At 52.0% G+C, this 17524-nt stretch overlaps 1 protein-coding gene across 3 annotated transcripts; it reads right to left on the bottom strand.

The window, feature by feature from the left end:
- Positions 1-178: 178 nt before the first annotated feature.
- bicra (BRD4 interacting chromatin remodeling complex associated protein) lies at positions 179-17496 on the bottom strand. 3 transcript variants are annotated; one of them, XM_084466629.1, is made up of 14 exons: positions 17465-17496; positions 14520-14565; positions 14351-14396; positions 11527-13449; positions 11139-11324; positions 9227-9913; positions 7572-7788; positions 7030-7130; positions 6335-6457; positions 5929-5978; positions 5378-5526; positions 4696-4790; positions 4395-4497; positions 179-3850 (listed from the first exon to the last, which is right to left on the bottom strand). In XM_084466629.1, exons 2-14 carry the CDS (start codon positions 14558-14560, stop codon positions 1788-1790), a joined length of 5784 nt encoding a protein of 1927 aa, XP_084322755.1. In that variant the 5' UTR covers positions 14561-14565; positions 17465-17496; the 3' UTR covers positions 179-1787. The 3 variants fall into 3 exon arrangements, with proteins under 3 accessions (XP_084322755.1, XP_084322756.1, XP_084322757.1); XM_084466630.1 differs by having other exon boundaries at positions 11139-11318; XM_084466631.1 differs by lacking the exon at positions 11139-11324.
- Positions 17497-17524: the final 28 nt, after the last annotated feature.

Below are 17524 nucleotides of genomic sequence, written 5' to 3'. Positions count from 1 at the left end.
GCCCCCCCACGTACTCCACCCTCCCCAAACCCCACTGCCCTCCCTCTGGTCCTCAGACGAACTCTGGCTCGTTATCTTACGTTGAACAACACAAAGTTCAATGGACAGCAAAGACCACCGGACACGCAGAGAAGTTCATAAAAGAAGCAAGGGTTTAATTTACAAGTTTACTAAATGTACATTTCTTTTTAAAAAGTGTCATTATACACAATAAATACAATACAAAATTAATCTGTAATACTATACTTCAAATTCTCTTACGGTCTTATTTTGTACATTATTGTTTCTTTTTTGTCTTCATGTCAACGCATCTGCGGTGTGGTGTGTTGTGAGTAATTGCTCACCAGGATGGGAAGGGAAACTAAATGATAACAGTGCCATGGAGGAGGAGGAGGAGGAGGAGGAGGAGGCAGACAGAGTGACAGAACGTAACCATGGGGATCAGTCCTTAAAACACAACAGAGCGGTGGGAATATAGGAAGACAGGCCTGCCCCCTACTGACCAAAACTTAGAACATGTCAGGGCATTTTGATGCCACAGGTCAGGGTTGGGTTTGGCATGGCGGTGGGGGTCTAAAACATGAACCAGGGCAAAAACCGAAATCAACCGGCGTTTTCCTTTTTTTGTCTAAACATAATTCAAATCTCCTCGTTACATGTTCATTTACATCTCGTTGTTACAGAACTACAAATCCCAAGAGCGACTACAATGTAAACCAAGAGACAAAGCTGCCTCGGATGAAAGAGACCGACCTAAAGAAATGACCAGAGCGAAATGCAGATGTGGTACCAAACCGAACCAAGGATCAATGGATTTGTGGGAAACCAAAGGCCAAAGAGCAGGAAAAACCAAAGTGAGCAGGTAAACACAGACAAGAGTAGTATGAGTGTGAAAAGAGAATTCAGGGCGGCGGATGTCTTCCCTTCCATCAGGCGAATGACTGCAAAAACAAAAAGACTAAACAGGATTTGAATGCAAACCACAATAAGTGTATTTTATGTAGATGTGACATCCATTCCAGCCACACTGGAACAAAAAGACACAGCAGTGTTGTCTTGGTTGGGCAGTGTTTGTGTACAGAGAGACAGAAGGTTATGCATTAGGCATCATGTTGCTCTAGGCATTGAAAGAGAGACGTAGGGTGACCCCCCGTGCTGTTTCGGGGTCCTGACAGGCACTGATAGAGACCATTGATCACGTGTTGTGTTGATTTGCGTGGATGCGTTTCTCTGTATTTTCTGTTTGTCGTTCTGTGTGTTTGTGCGGTTGTGTGCAGGCCACAGTGTGAGGGGAATGTTTGAATGAAGGGCTTGTGAAAAAGAGCACGAATGGGAGGCTGAAAAAAATGAAAAAGAAAAAGAAGTAATGGATGACATCAGTGACGATTCCATGTTGTAATTCGACCGATCATTCGGAGAACACGCGCAGACACTCGGACCCGACAGACACGGTCATGGATCCGACACGGCCGATGGGCTGTGTGACCGTCCTCGTCCCTTCCCATCCGGACTTCCTGCAGTTGCCAGGGGTGTGTGTGCCAGCCGGTAAACAAAAGACATTTCTGGTGCGATTCAGACGGACTGACAGAGTCAACACAGCTGGGCAGAAAACAGTGAAGTTACAGTGAGACTGCGTCCAAAACCCCCCCGTCCACCCTCAGAGTCTAAGTCTGTCTCTCTCGACGAATCTCGCTCTCCCGTGGCCCCCCCCCCCCCCCGTGTAAGTCCTTCCAGGGGCCCTGGGCCCTTGTGGGGAGGAAGGAGGGGGGGAGGGGGGGGGGACACTGTTATCTGCTGTGGTTCTGGGGGACCAGGCTCCCGTTGTGGCCCCGGCCCGGGATGGGGATGGGGGGCCGCGGGGCTACCAAGGCGGGCGTGGAGGCTGACGAGGAGGAGGAGGAGGAGGATGAAGAGGAAGGGGGCTGGGTTGGTGCTCTGTGGGGGGGGGCCACTGGGAGCTGGTTTGGGTGCTGCCGGGGCCTCCCGCCCCCCTTGAGGTGGCGGGCCGAAGGCCCCTGCTGCAGGTTGAGGATGCTGTCGATGGCGCACTGCAAGTGCTCCGTGAGTGTGTCGTCGGGGGGGCTGCCGCTGGAGAAGCTGGCGTTGTCCATGTCGGGGGAGTCCGACTTGCAGCGCTTGGCTGGCAGCGAGGAGGGGTCCCGCGTGGGGGAGGTGTCCGGGGAGGGCGGGCCCGGGGCGTGCTGGTCCATGCGGTACACGGTGCCCGGTCGCTGCCGCTGACTCTTGCCGCTGGCGCGCTTGTAATGACTGATGGCGATCTGGTGGTCCGGTGTGCCCGCCGCCGCCACCACCGCCTCCTGCTGCGGCTGCTGCTGCTCCTCTCCTCGGACTGCCAGCTGGGGCAGGTGAGGGTGGAGGTGAGGATGAGTTTCTTGTTGCGTCGTTTTGCTGCTGCAGTTGAACGGCCCCTCCACCTGCTCCAGCCGGCCGGGGGGCGCCTCCTCCCTGCTCCTCTTGACCTCCTCCCTGCTCCTCTTCTCCAGCTTCCCCTCCTCCCTGCTCCGCTTCTCCACCTTGACGCTGGCGATGACGGTGCGCTCCGCCACCGGCGGCGGCGGCGGGGCCGGGGCCGGGGGTCGGGGTAGAGGGGAGGGCTCCGGTCGGAGCAGGGGAGGTGAGAGCTCTGGCCGGGGGTAGGGCAGGCTGTCGTCCCCTCCGCCCGGCACGCCCGGCCGCACCCGGGGGCTCACGTTTTCCCGGTACGTCTTCCGCAGCGGCAGGCGACAGGTGGTGGCCTGAGGGGGCGTGGCCGTGGCCGTGGGGTTGCGCTTGACGCCGCCCACCTCGTGGTGCTCCAGCGTTCCGTTCATCTGCGTGGTGGAGGAAGAGGAGGTGGAGGAGGAGGAGGAGGAGGAGGAGGGCGGGCATGACGAGCGGATGTGGGACGACGAGGAGAAAGAGGGCGAAGGCGGAGGAGGAGTCACTGTGCTAGAGGGGGCCGAGCCTCTCAGTGGCGGGTTGGACTGGGCCGTGGTAACCGCGGCGACCGACGGTGCCGAGGGGGCGGGGCACGCTTGGGACTGAGTCCTGATGACGGTGGGGGGGGTGGAGGACTCTGGGCGAGGCTTGGGGGGAGGCGTGGCACTTTTTAGACGGGCCTGGGACTGGGGACTGGGCGGGGGCGGGGGCAGTGTCCGGGGTTGGGGTTGGGGCGGGGGCGGGGGCCTCTGCTGCGGCGGCGTGTGGACCGGGTCCAGTGCCGTGTTGTGGACCACCTTGCGGAAGCCCGTCTGGTCCTGCTTGATCTTGAGCTTCAGGCCAATGCGGCTGCGCGCCTCGTACGTCTTGATGGGCGGCTTGCTGGTCCTCTGGGGCAGCGCGTCCTCGTCCTCCGTCGACCGCGACTTGAAGGACGAGGAGGACTGGGCCCGGCCGAAGGAGGAGCTCTGATTGGCCGGTGGGGCCACTGGCCTTGTCGCCACTGGGGTGGCGGCGGCGGCGGCGGTCAGTGGGGCCGGCGGTGGCGGTGGTGGAGGGGGAGGGGGAGGGGGAGGGGCGGCACTGCTGCTGGCCCAGGACACGGACGCGGACCCCCCGCCCTGCTTTATCACCAGCTTGGTGGAGGGGAAGGGAGAGTGGGCGGGGGGCGGGGCGGGCGCGGGGGCTGCGGGGGCTGCGGGGGCTGCGGGTGCAGCCGGAGCGGGCGTGGGAGCGGCGTTGGGAACCACGGGGGGGTGGGCGGCCAGAGGCGGGGCCGCAGGAGGTGGGGCAGAGGGCGTGGTCTCTGACACGAGACCCCTGGCCGGGCTCGGGCCCGCCGGGGAGGGGTGGAGCCGCACCGCCGCCGCCGCCGCACTCTCCAACATGCGGGCGTTCGCCACAAACTCCTCTGTAAAGATAGAGAGAGAGAGAGTGACCTTGTTAGCGTTCAGACCGACAGCTTTTTTTAAATCAGAGAGCAGAAAGACACGCGGCTGCTATCTGACCACCGTGAGTCTGTGCGATGACACCTGCCAGTGTTGATCGACTTGCATATGAATATAAACCAATGTCTGCATTTGATTCTGTAAGCAACGGGACAATGATGAGGGTCTGTCAGTATGCATGTCAAATGACATCCCTTTCATCCAGGTAGCGAAAAAACTATAGAAAAATAAAAAGCCATTGTTTCATTTAAATGCCCCCACTCAAGTCTAAATAGATTGGGCAATCTCATGGATTGCTACTACTCACCTTTCGGTGGCAAATACCACCAATAACTGAAAGTAAAATACCAACAATAATAATATTTACTATATAATTACTATATAATTGACTATATACAATAAGTTGGTATTATGACAAAATCATAATAACAAGTGTCTTCTGGTTCGCTACTCTAAACGTTACAATAAAAATACTTTGTAAAGCCACTGGTGTAGAAGGCGGTGTACCTGGTCTCTCCTTGGCCAGCACCCGGTCCTGGCCCAGGGTGAACTTCTCCTCCTGGATGAACATCCGGTCGATCATCACCATCTCCGCCGAGGGGCCCATCCTCTGCTCGGGTTCAACCACACACACAGAACCCACCAGGTCAGGATACATTCAGGAGACACACACACACACACACACACACACACACACACACACACACACACCAACTTTTCCAGGATTTTTCAGTCCTCTCTTATAAAGGAAAATTGAAAAATTGACGCATGACAGTCACTTAAAACAACTCCTATCCTCTTATCTTACCTTGGACTCAGCGAAGAGCAGGTGCCGGTATTTGTCCAGCATGGCCTGAGTTCGCTTCAGTAGCTGGCAGGACACGCTCTCAAACTCATCGTCCACTGGGAGAGAATGAAAGCAAGGGAAACAAGTTATCTTCCATGGTGATCAGTGGATCCACCCGTATCGAAGAGGCTCTGATACCTGCGCCTGCTCCCAATAACAGAATATCTGTTAAATTGGGAACAAGGAGGCTACATCAACATTTTAGATGCAGTGAATGAAATAGAGGAATAGATTTGGGCGATATCGCCGTGGTTTACGTTTGTGGCAGGCACGCCCGCATGAAATGCGCTGAGGCAGAATTGGCACAACAATGTCACTTTGACAAATTATATTGGCAACAGATTTTTTTGTGAAGCCAAGTGGGACAGTTACAATCGTTTGATAACCCAGACCGGTATTCAATTAAAATGAAAATGGCAAAATAGAGGATTTTAGGCATTACCAGCAGTACCTCATTGAACTTCTATCAATAATGAAATAATACGTGGTTCTTGCATTAGCTAATGCGTTCAGACCTGTGGTTGAGGAACTATGGTACTGGTACGGTGAAAGAAACCACGGGTATGGGGGCGTCGATGGGTCCCGCCCACAACACCCCCCCCCCCTCCCCAACCCCAGGGGCCGGTGCGTGCGGTGGGCCTACCTCTCTTGTAGTCCTGGCTGGAGTTAGCAGTGCCCTGGTAGAGGTGGTAGGGCAGCAGTCGCTGCAGCGTGTCGTCAAAGGAGTTGAAGGGGACACTGTAGTTGGGGTGGAGCACCGAGCCCTGCTGCTTCCTCAGCTGCTCCAGCATCCTGCGCGCACACACACACACACGAGGTCAGGCACGACTTCTATACCAACGACCAGTCAGGGCTAGTCGATACCAGATATACGTCCATTCATGACTAGTAGACACCAGAACACCATATCATGACATTTCTGTTGGTTTTAATATGTGTATGTGTATATATATATATATATATATATATATATATATATATATATATATATATATGTATATATATATAATATTTATTTATATATTTAATGTGATAAATTACATGTAGCTGTGTTACATTTTTACATTTCATTCCAGACCGAGATGAATGCCTAAATGCAAAGCTATGGTGGTCCTCAGGGACATTCAGGATATATTTATCTATACATTCAAGATATATACATACGACCTAGATCTACATCTTTCTACAACGTACCTGGCCTCTTTACTGGGCTCCGCACTGAAAGGCATCTTCACTGTAGGGATCTGAGACACAAGCAGAAGACAAGCCATTAGAAAACACAAACAGACACACACACACACATGCTGCTGTATACAGCACTACATATATGTGTCAAGTCATTATCATATCCCTCTATACATCTTGCTCAATGATGACTCCTTGATGGGGATCAAACCCAGTAACTTTCGGCTGTGAGTCGAACCCCCCCATTAGCCCCTATACTATCCAGCCCCCCCCCCCCCCCCCCCCCGTTTAAGTATATAGTACGATCCACCACACCTGAAAAGGGCAATACCAACAGCGAACAAAAATTCAGTTCAGTTCTCTCATAACACACGTAGGTGGTATTTGGTGGACAGTGTCTGCCGTTCTCTGGTACCTGTGTGTGGACGGGGGTAGGGGACTGGAGGGCAGGCATTTGGGCCAGCATCTGGAGCTTCACCCCCCCCAAGGTGACCCCCGCTCCTCCCACGGCGCTGATCACCCCGGGCGTGGTCTGGACCTGCGGGAGAACCGGAGAACCAGGTGAGGCCGGGTCGTGGCTTGGAACACATGGATGTACTTGTGCGATACCTTCCAGCGATGGTTTAAGATGAGAGGTAAGGCTGGTGTGACGTCACGTGTTAAAGATTTTAGAATGCATTACGTCATATCAAATGGCTTAGGGTTTATTGATTATGGAGTATCAGTTCAAACTAAAAACAGGAGGCTCAAGCGACTATTATAGATATTCAATGATATGATATATATAAAGATAAGATGTTGAATTCTTTATTGCATGTGTAATATGTAATGGAAGCCTAGCTCGTCGTCAAGGTGTCAGCTGTATGAGAATCATTATAACCCACAAAATAAACAAATAAGATGGCACTTTTATCATCTTATCTCATCTCACCAGCGGAATATAAAGAAATATGTCATATTACCCAACACAAAATGGCTTTGATTTGAAGAAGATTCACTTTAGTCCTAAATAAGATGACAGACACTGGGTGGACAGATGGAGATGGAGACGGGGTTGTGTTGTGTGGGGGGGGGGGGGGGTTGGTGGTGAGGGTGAGAGGAGTCACCCACCTGTGCAGGCTGGGGGGTGATGCCGGCTGGGGCCATGGATGGTGGGAGTCCCGCTCCAACCGGGCCTTGGGCTCCGGAGAACGCCTGCATGTCATCTGGAGCTGCAAGCACAGCGTCAGGTTAGAGTGGGTGGGGTGTATATCCCTTCAATAACATGACATCATTCAATATGAATGAAGAATTAATTAATTATTAATGGACAAATGCATTTATACATAAACATGCATACACTGTTTGGAATTTATCTACTTTTATAAATATAGTCATTAGATTCTGATTATTGATGATAATTATTATTACAGCACAAATACAGAATATTGACAATTCCAAAAATAACTACCCTATGCGATGAAGACGAAGTGTGTTCAGGTGTGCATCGTGCATGTTGAGGTGTGCGTGGTGTGTGTTTGTATCCTCGCACAGCCGGACCACATTCACTGTTACCTCACAAGGTCCAGGCTGGCTCTGTGAGGCCCGTGTGTTTGTTCATGCATTGTGTCGAACCGTGCGCGGCGTGCATTCCAACGTGCACTGGTGCCCACCTGGGACTACTGGAGTTTTGACGAGCACAGATTTCTGCTGCAGCACGGGGCCCCCCAGTGGGGCAGGGGGGCCCACAGGGCCCGATGACGACAGCATCACCGTCTCTACAGAGGGGTCCTGCTGGGAGATGAAATGAGCTGGGGCCAGGCTTTGGGGCTGAGGAGTGGGCTGGAGGGAGGCAGACTGCTTGGCCTGGATCAGAATATTCTGCTGGACCTGGGAGAAGAGCCAGAGATCAGGCCCCGAGCACACGTTGATCAACCCACTGACAACTGATCAATCACTCGGCTTCTGGATTTGCTCTCCTGAGGTGCCAGTCCAGAGTTTATCCGTTTGCTCAGTAAAAGGGCGATACACAGCCAGGGGTTTACATTGAAAATCTGGAATAGTACAAAACACGTACAGGATGTACTGAATGACAACAGGTATGCGATACTAAATGATAAATTGTGTAAGTGAAGGAATAAATATTCAAGAGGCAAAGAAAAAGGACAACTGAGTGGTTCAAACCTTTCTGGTCAAAAAAGGTGACCTACTCTAAGTCATCATCATGTCCAGCAGGGTAGGGACAGCTAATAGTATTACTGATCATGACCCATGGTGTAATACAGCGTGTGTGTGTGTGTGTGAATTGCACTGTTCTTGTATGTTGTATGATATATGTGGCCTGTGTCCTATATGTATGCATTGTCTGCGTTTGTATTTGTATTTTATTTTATGTAAAGCAGCTATATGTGACAGCATTGGAGTCCAAGACAAATTTCCCTCCAAGGATAATAAAGTATCTTATCTTAATAGTGCTAGCAGCCAGACGATCACACAGACGCAACAAGCAGGCGAGCAACAGTCCGTGACTTGCAGTTAGCCTGGGCACTGCCATAAGACTGCCAGCAAGAAGGTAACTTTAGGAGCGGTTGTCAATGGCAACCTCTGGTTCTGGTCGAATTTTGAGACGCACAATCCTTCGACAAATCAAGATCCAAGATTGCTGTATTGCAAAGGCGTAAAAACGGTACTAGACTTAATTTACATTGCTACTATATGTTACATATACTATACGTTACTATATGTTTTTTTTATAGATAATATATTCCCTATTTTTTATTTTTCATTTTCGTTCTTACCAATTTCATAGTTTTTTCAATTCCTATCGTGTCCTGTACTTCCGGCCATGATAGCAGAATTTCCCATCTGGGATTAAATTAAGTAAACCTCCTCGTCATCACTGGCGTAAACCCTCCTGGACGCTCCAACAGCAATCAATACAAGTGTAACAGGTTCTGATATGGTGTACGGGAGAGGGTAGCTCTCTGATTAAACTGTTTCACTCCTCACCTCTCCACTGTGACAGACACCCAGTGTGTGGTGAACTATCTGCTACATACTGGCTGCCGTGCATTACCCAGGTGGGTTCTCCCACCTGTGTGGGCGTGTGAAGAGTATTACACACCTGTGTAGCACCCAGACAGTTTTGTAGCACCCACCTGGGGGTGTAGCAGAGCCGCTCAGCGCGAACCACTTATTCACGCTGAGGGGGTGCCAATGGGGGGCTTAGGGTTTTCTGACATGTCCTGATAAATACACAATTACATCAGTAAAAAAAGGACGTTGACTGCCCCGAAAAGAGCTACATGAACTAATTTCTAGGCATTACCTGGTGCAACTTGTCCAGCAGCTGCTTCTGCTGCAGGGAGGGCTGGGAGATGGTGGACAGCGTCTGGATCTGCGCCGCCACCAGCTGGAGGTGGTGCTGCTGTTCGGCGTTCAGCGGGGCCGTGAGCACCATGGGCGTGGGTCCGCTCATCACGGGGCTCACAAACTGGTGCTGGATGGCGGGGGGAGCCGTGGGAGCCTTGGGGGAGTGGGACAGCGGCGGCCTCTCCTGTTGGAAGGGGGAGGGCAGGGACGGAGGCCGGGGCGGAGCCTGCAGCTGAATTTGAATATGAGTCTGCTGCGGTTGAGGCTGTTGGGCCTGTAGATGTTGTAGCTGTAGCTGTAGTTGTTGTTGTTGTTGCTGCTGCTGCTGCTGCTGCTGCTGCTGCTGCTGGGGCAGTGGGGACCCGGGGATCTGATTGTGGACAATGTAGAGGGGCTGGTGGGAGGAGGGTGTGCAGGAACGGGAGGGCGTCTGGGACTGGGGCTGGGGTTGGGATGGGGGGCGAGACTGCTGCTGCTGCTGTTGGTGGTGGTGCGGGGAGTGGACGTGCTGGCCGAGGGCTAGGGGGGACGGCGAGGGCTGTGGGCTGTCGGCCCGTGGGGCTGCCGGCACGTGGGTGGTGAGCACCGGTGAAGGGGACAAGCTCTGGATCTTCAGGGGTTGCTGGTGTCCGCTTGAGGGAACCTGCAGCGGTGGAACCAGAACACACTCATGCCATTTAGCACCAAATGGGACACAAAAATGTTCTTATGGGACCAATGGGGTTGCCAACATGAGGATAAAGCACATTTGGACACAAGGGGAGGTATATAGCACAAAAGACATTTAAAATCAGATCCAGCAAACCGTTCTGCAAGCACAAAACAAGGGTAGCGGCATCTGCACAACGTTTCTGACAGAATAAAGTAAGGGAAAACAAAGCAATTTCAAAAAGGATCCGTATTTTTCCATTACATAAATAAAGGTGCTTCTAGTTCAAGTGGTGGTAGCGGTAACGTCTGTGGCCAGCGTTCTGCAAATTATTACATATACAACAGAAGGAGCAGTGATCAATTGGGGAAGGCAAAAGGAAGGGACACAACAAGCAAGCCTTGATCTGGGGACTGGGGGGGGGGGCAGGGGGCGTGGCTAGCTGCACAGGGGGGCGTGGTTTATTCAGCTGGTGGGATGGCACACTGGTTCAACTGTATATATTGACTACCAGGGAACTAATAGCAAAGGCTGGAACAGGAGTGAGGAGAGGAATGGACCGTGGGGATTAAATCACTATGTGCAGATGAAAATTTCAGTCAGAGGGTTGGATGTAAATGGTGGGAAGACAGTGAGAATAGGGTGTTTATACTATTCCCAGCATTGCCATGTTGAGCATAAAATGACAGTTTGGTCACGTGTGGTTATCAAATGATTATGGAATACATGCTGTGTCTACCCAAAACCAGGCCAAACGTTAGCATTAGCATCCGGGTTAATGTGAGAAAATATTGGAGGGTTAATGGCAGGTGACATGACAACCCTACCTTCAGTGAATCAGCCGACACATAAAAATAAAGACATGCAAAAAAGCTTCTTCTATATAAACAGCACAAAGTGGAGACAATGGGCGGTGAGCAGATGAACGACAGGGAGAGAGAGAGGGGGGGGCCATGCGTTTGGACAGTAATTGCGCAAGGTATTCAAAAATGCAAAGCAAACACACAACAGTACCCAAATGAGAAGATTTGAGCGGAGGGAGTACCAAGCACTGGAGAGGGAGAAAGTGCAACATAGGAGGAGGAGGATAAGAAAAGTGAACAGGAAGGAGTGATTCAAGGAGGAAACACGGCAGGGCTCAGTGGCGGCAGCAGCAACATTGGGGGCGGGGCTTAACATAAAAGGGGAGGGTTTGGGGTGTGGGGGGGGGGGGGTCTACCTGCTTTACCACCATGCGGGAGGGGCCAGGGGAGGGGCCAGGACTGTGGGCCACCTCAGACTCAGCTAATTGGCTGTCATGGACTGAGTGGGCCAGGCCAGGCTGGCTGTTGCTGCTCACGATTACAGACGCCGGCACGCCCACTGAGGGGGCGGAGCCATTCTCTGACTGGTGCTGCTGCTGCTCCTGACACCAGTTCGTTTACCAGGATGGGGAATGGCATAGGAGGAGGGTGGGGGGAGGGAGGGGGGAGTTGGAGGGGGATGGGAAGTCAAATAGTAAAACCAGAGAGAGGTCAGACCAACATGTCACTCCCATGCAGGTTATCTCATGTTCAGTTAAGTCAACACGGCAGCAGAGGCGGTGGCCGGCGAGCAGAGGTACTGACCTGCTGTAGGAGCATCTGCAGCGACTCCTGGCTCAGGATCATGCTGGAGCCCTGGTTGGTGTACAGGACGCGGCCCGGACTGTGCTGGGCCGCCGCCAGGCCCACCGTCGGCACGGTCGCTGTGGTCACCGACATGGACGGAGAGGAGCAGGGGATGGAGACGGCCGACTGCATGGTGAGGACGGACGACTGCTGGGGGACGGGCTGCTGCTGCGGGTGGCCCACCTGCTCCGTGGTGCCGCCCAGCGCTGTGATACAGTCCCCCGCCAGGGCCAGGCCCCCCGCCCCGCAAGGGACCCCGCCCGCCGGGGGCTGGAGGGCCGGCTGGAGGCTGACCGCCGGGCTCAGCCCCTCCACCTGGCCCAGCATGGTCAGGGAGTTTTGGATGGGCATGCCCTGGATGACCGTCTGGCTGTGGGCCGTGACAGGGTGACTCTGGGTGTTGCCGGCGCCCTGGGCCAGGGAGACAGGCATCTGAAAGAGGGTGGGCTGACCCATCTGCCCTGACTGGAGCTGGATGGGCCCGGAGAACACCTGGCTCAGGTTAATGTTCTGGTTGGCGGACAGGATCTGGTTGGTAATGAGGTGGCCCCCTGGCCCTTGGCTGGTTATGATGTGCCCCCCGGGGTGCTGGGTGAAGATCTGCCCCCCGGCCTGCAGCTGGAGCAGCTGGTGGTTCTGTCCCTGGAGCATGGTCTGGGAGGGGATGACGATGCTGCCCTGCTGGTTCAGCAGGTGAACGCTGAGGGGCTTCCCCGACGGCTGGCCTGGCTGCTGCTTGAAAACCTGCTGGAACTGCTGCCCCTGCGAGGCCCCCTGCGTGCTCAGCACCATGTTGGAGCCTGGCTTGCCCGTCAAGAAGGTGACATTCTGGGCGCCCGACACAGGGATCTGCTGCAGCCCCAAGGCCTTGGTGGCGTCGCCCTGCATGGCGTGCGGCGCCGCCTGTGGCTGCTGTTTGAAGCCCTTGGGCTGGAAGGCTCCGCCCTGCGGCGGTTTAGGCTGGATGGGCGTGGGTGTGCGCTGGATGATCACGTTCTGCATGATCTGGCCTTGAGTCTGTGTTTCCATCCCCGCGCCAGCGTAGCCCATCAGCCCAGCAGGAGCGGTCATGGTGCCGCTGTTGCTGCTACTGGTGTTGCTGACGCACACCGCCGGCCCATTGAGTGCCGGAGACCCAAGGGCGGTTTTGCCACCTTGGATAAGAAGTCCACCACCGGAGCTCAGAACTGAGCCACCTAGCCCTGCCTGTGGTCCTGCCCCCGACACTTCTGGCCCGGGCTGGTGCAGCTGGTAGCTGCCCATGGCCTTGGCGAGGATGGGCTGTCCGGCCTGATTGATAGTCATGACTGTGGGCTGGCCCACAACCTGAATCTGTCCGATCCCCAAATGACCCGACTGGCTCCCGTTGGGAAGCCCTTGGAGACTTGAAATGGGTTGAAGAGTCACGTTGCCCAGGCCTACGGGCTGCATGAAGGGCTGGACGCTAATGGCTTTGTTCATGACCTGGGGCTGGAGGTGCAGCCCCTGGTGGGCCAGCACAGAGCCCAGCATGTCCGCCGCGGCATTCGGAGGGGCGCCTATGCCCACGCCGACAGCAGTGGCCCCGGCGCCGGACAGGCCACCGTCGGGGAGTGTCTGGACTACCTGCGTGAGTCCTGGGATCCCGAAGGAGCCCAGGTCCAGCTCGGCCTCCGCCTCCTGCAGGCTCTGCTCTGTGATGTTGGCCTCGGCGAGGCTCTGCTGCAGGATGTCGCAGGGCTCGTGGTTGCTCCCCATGCCGTTGCTGCCGCCGTCGCCCCCAGGCGAGCCTCCGAGGATGTCGTCATCCTCCAGGAAGTCCAGGTCCACGCTGACCCGGGGCAGTCCGACCGGCTCGCTGACCGACAGCTGGATGACAGGCTGGACCTCCGGAATATGGCCCTGGGAGAGAGAAAAGAAGAGGAGGAGGAGGAGGAGAGAGAAGTGAAAGAGGAGACGGACATGAGACGGTTGATGTTTAAATGGGATGAAGATCTGAGGATGAGTCGAGCTTCCCGGTAGGGGAGGCGTTGTCGTTGCCCTCGTAGCAACTGAACCCCTCACTCTGACCTATGGCGTTGGCGTTCTGTGATCAGGTCTCAGGCGGTGGAAGCTTGGAGAAGGTGGGTGTGTGTTAGTGGAGTGGCAGAACAGGTCAGGGAGGGAGGGACTGGGGGGGGGACGGCATGCTACACAGACAGGATGGAGATCAGAAGGAAGGGTAGGGAAGGGAGGAGGAGGGGAGGGGGTGGGGGGGGCGTTACTCACCCCAGCGGTGGAGAAGAACGAGCTGGAGGGGTCACCCGAACCATCCAAAAGGTCGTCAGTGTCCAACTATAGACACACCCACCCAGGATAGGACAGACAGAAAACCAAACGCACCCAAAGCCACCAGGACAGAGAAACAAGACCGTCAAACAGAGGAGGGCAAAGAAAGGACAGCACAGACAGCAGCCAAGGATTGTAAAGAAACAGGAGATAAATAGGGGAGAGACGGGGGCAAGAGAGGCAGAGCCACAGTCAGGAGGTGTTAGTATTGGCATTTCCCATTTTGTGAGTGCCCAACACAAGGGGGAAGGCAAGCTTGAATTGGGGGAAAAAAATAGGGAGGTCCCTCAAACAGAAAAGATTAACATAAGCAGAGGGGCGTCCAGGGAAACGGTGAACCAAAATGATAGAAAAAATAAGGCAGGGAGTGGACCGTGACGGGTCAGATGTTTGAAGTCGAACCAACGCCGGTAGAAGATTTCTGAATGGGAACCTCTGTCGTGAGGTCTCAAGTCTATGTGTCGTTGATACTCACATGGGTCTCTGATCCATGAAGAAAGTCATTGAGAGCTTCTGGGTCACTGTAACAGAAAAGGTGGGGGAGGGGGAGGGGGAGGGGTCATTTTAGGAAGGTCACGGCAGGACACCATCAACATTCAGTAAGTTAGGAGGACGCAAGGAGGAGAACTGGATGAACATCTTACCAAATTACATCTAGCAGGCACCTTCCGTCTTCATCATCCATGTCAACTGCAACAGAAAAACACAAATCTCCATCACCGTTTCGTAAACCGTCTCCACAGCCTTGTGCACTATTAAATAACTACATGTCCCCCCTGCAAGGCAATTAGAGAGGCAACACTCTCCTAAGGAGGGCTTCACGTCGGCCCAACTGTCAGCTCTGTAAACACAGCAAGTATTATGAATCCATTCCACACCTTCCTTTTTGCTCTATTCTAGCTTGGACACTGATTACCCGATTCTATGCATCATCACAATTTCTGGCAAAAAACGGTCAACATCAAAAAAGGAAACATTGCTTCAATTGATCTTAGATTGTAAGTCTTGATTTAACAATCCTGACTGTGTCTTGGTTTTCTTGAGGAGTATAGGAAGCCCAGTATAATCCTGGACATAGACAGATCATATATCTAGGCAACACCACCCCGACATATCGCCTAAAGGAACGGCCAACATGAATTGCATACATACTGCTTACAAACCTGTGACTTGTTAACTGGGGGAAAAAAACTGCCAGTATATGTCATTTTTGTAGCCAATTTAATAAACAACACCTAAAGTATATATAGTCGTGGAAGTAGTGGAAGACCTCCTAAACACACCTGTAAAAACAAACCTGTTTTGTTGTTTACAGGGAAGGGGTTAACCTAACAATTGTTAATGCTTGGCACTTGGTTCTATAAACATCCTTACTGTACTGACAGCGATATATAAATTGTTTCTCTTTCTTCAGACAAATGTACTTATTGTAAGCGACAACAAACAACTAAAAACTAGCAACTCCGGTCAATTCTGTTTCCATCACCCATTCCTGTGACCTGGGAACCAGCCAGGGAGGAAAATACTATCCAACAAGTGGACCGTCATTCATCTGGAGGAGAGTGACATCAGGTAGTGGTAGGAACGGGGTGTTTAAAACCAGCGTTGGCAGCTTGGGCCGGGCACTGAGGTTGTGTTTGAGAGATGAGATCACTAGAAGCAAGAAGCATGGAGGGAACACAGTCTGGAAGGAATGGATAGAACTGGCATACCTGTTAGAGAAGGGATAGCCCAATTAACAGTAGCAGTAGGCTAATAGAATATGTAGGTGTAGCCGATTAGCTGTAAATTAAAAAGATCTTCATCGTTATTATGGCAAATTGCCATACATTAATACAATTAATTAATGCTCCACATTTTGGAGTTATGATACTAGTATGACATATTTCCTGTCAAAAACTGTTTCATACTTAAATATGCACTACAGCCATTATATGTTGTGAGATGTTCTAGCCTTTTCCTCCCAGATTGAATTTCTTCCATTTTATTTCCTACCCCTCCCACAAGATTTTATTCTTCATAAAATCTTCAAATTTGAAATGATTAGGCATGACCAATCAGGTAGGTGAAAATTATTGTTATTATAATTCAATCAGCTAGAATTGTCTAAATATTGACCTAACAAAAAGGATCAAAGCTGCTTTCAAGAACCAGAAAGACTGCATCAACATATTTGAATAAATATGTCACAACTATCTGGAATCATTGCCAAACTTTTCATTATGATCATAATATTTTCCTTAGAGGAACCATACAATCTCGCACACCAACTTCAATAAGAATATATCCTAATAATTTCACAAAACAATGTACACAAATATATATTGTATTAACCTGTTGCATACAAGGGAACAGTATAATATCACTGCTATTGACTATCAAATTAAAGACAAAGCCCATCAACGCAATACTGTTGGGACTCCTAAAGCATTATGTGGTGTCTCAGTCAATTGCGTATAAACAACAATACCATTAAGAAACAAGGACTTTTTTTCCACTATGCAGTTGCAATATTTGTTACATCATCGAAGAGTTTTGCAGTTCCTCAAATAACAAAATCCAAAACCATGAGTCTCACAGAACACAATGTCCTCACAACTATTTGACACAACTCCTATAATACCGTACAAAAACATCTCCGGTCGTTGTCTAACGCTATTGACAGATCCAGGTACCAAGCAGCCACCGAGCTGCGCCGGCTACACAACAAGAAGCAGCGGTGGCTTCGGAGACAACAAGCTGAAAACGCGCGGTTTTCATCTGCTCTGACAAGGGGTTTTAAATCTAGCGCTCACAGAAACACACTACAAAGTCAATAATAGCACGTAGCCGCTATCCAGGAGACAGAAAAACGGGGTTCTCCTGTATTTGGTGAGGTGTATGGTAAGCACAGTGAGGGTAACATATACCCGGTTGCCGCTCTAAAAGGACATCATCGTAGCCATTATCAGAGACCAAGCAGTGCGCAGGATATGAATGGACACTGCAAACAGCTTGCTACGGGGTAGCTGTTTCTAAACAGCTCTGCATGCATTTATTTTACACTCCTTTGCAGTTCGTTACGCACACGTATTTGAAATGTACAACGGCCGCTTTCAATTAGTAAAACGAAACATACATGTATTGCAAGCTGGGTCGTCTAGTTGGTATTTTGTTAGCTATGTGGTTAGCTGAGCTAAGCTAGCCAGCTATCAACAATATTCAGACGTACGGCGGCTAATACCTTTGACATTCAAAACAACCCACGGTATGGCACCATCATAACCATTATGTAGCCCAGAAAATACTTAATTGGACGAACAACGGGTTGTCGTTTGCTTGGAAAGTGCAAAACAATTGGAAAGCGTTCTTATAACGGCTATCCTTGCAGGCAAAATATGAGTAAATGTTGGGAATAGTCTTGGATCAGAGAGGAGCTATGCTTGGGAATATCGGGGGGATATTAACACATTTCCCCGACCACGTAGGACCGTGGCATCTCGGGCACGGCTGTAGTGGGGTTTGAGACCCCGTTGCAATACGCAGATGTTGCAGTTTAATCGCAGTTATTCAGATTAATAGATAAATCGGTACGTTGTACCAAACTCACCCGAGACGGTAGAGGTGCAGGCAGCGCGGGGTCTCCGGGTCTGCCTCGCACGGGCCCAGG

The sequence above is a fragment of the Micromesistius poutassou genome (genome assembly GCF_964030765.1).
Source record: "Micromesistius poutassou genome assembly, chromosome: 4".
In the NCBI taxonomy this organism is placed as follows: Eukaryota; Metazoa; Chordata; class Actinopteri; order Gadiformes; family Gadidae; genus Micromesistius; species Micromesistius poutassou.
Note: the sequence above shows the minus strand (reverse complement) of the source record. Positions and strands in the feature narration are given on the sequence as shown.

Bases quoted from the DNA above. Each gene is read 5' to 3' on its own strand.
- bicra (XM_084466629.1), bottom strand. From the start codon at position 14,560: ATGGATGATGAAGACGGAAGGTGCCTGCTAGATGTAATTTG. The intron at 7,789-9,226 runs GTAATGCCTAGA...CTCTTCTCCCAG, and splicing joins TGCTGGACAAGTTGCACCAG to GTCCAGCAGAATATTCTGAT. The intron at 4,791-5,377 runs GTAGGCCCACCG...ATTCTCTCCCAG, and splicing joins CAGCCAGGACTACAAGAGAG to TGGACGATGAGTTTGAGAGC.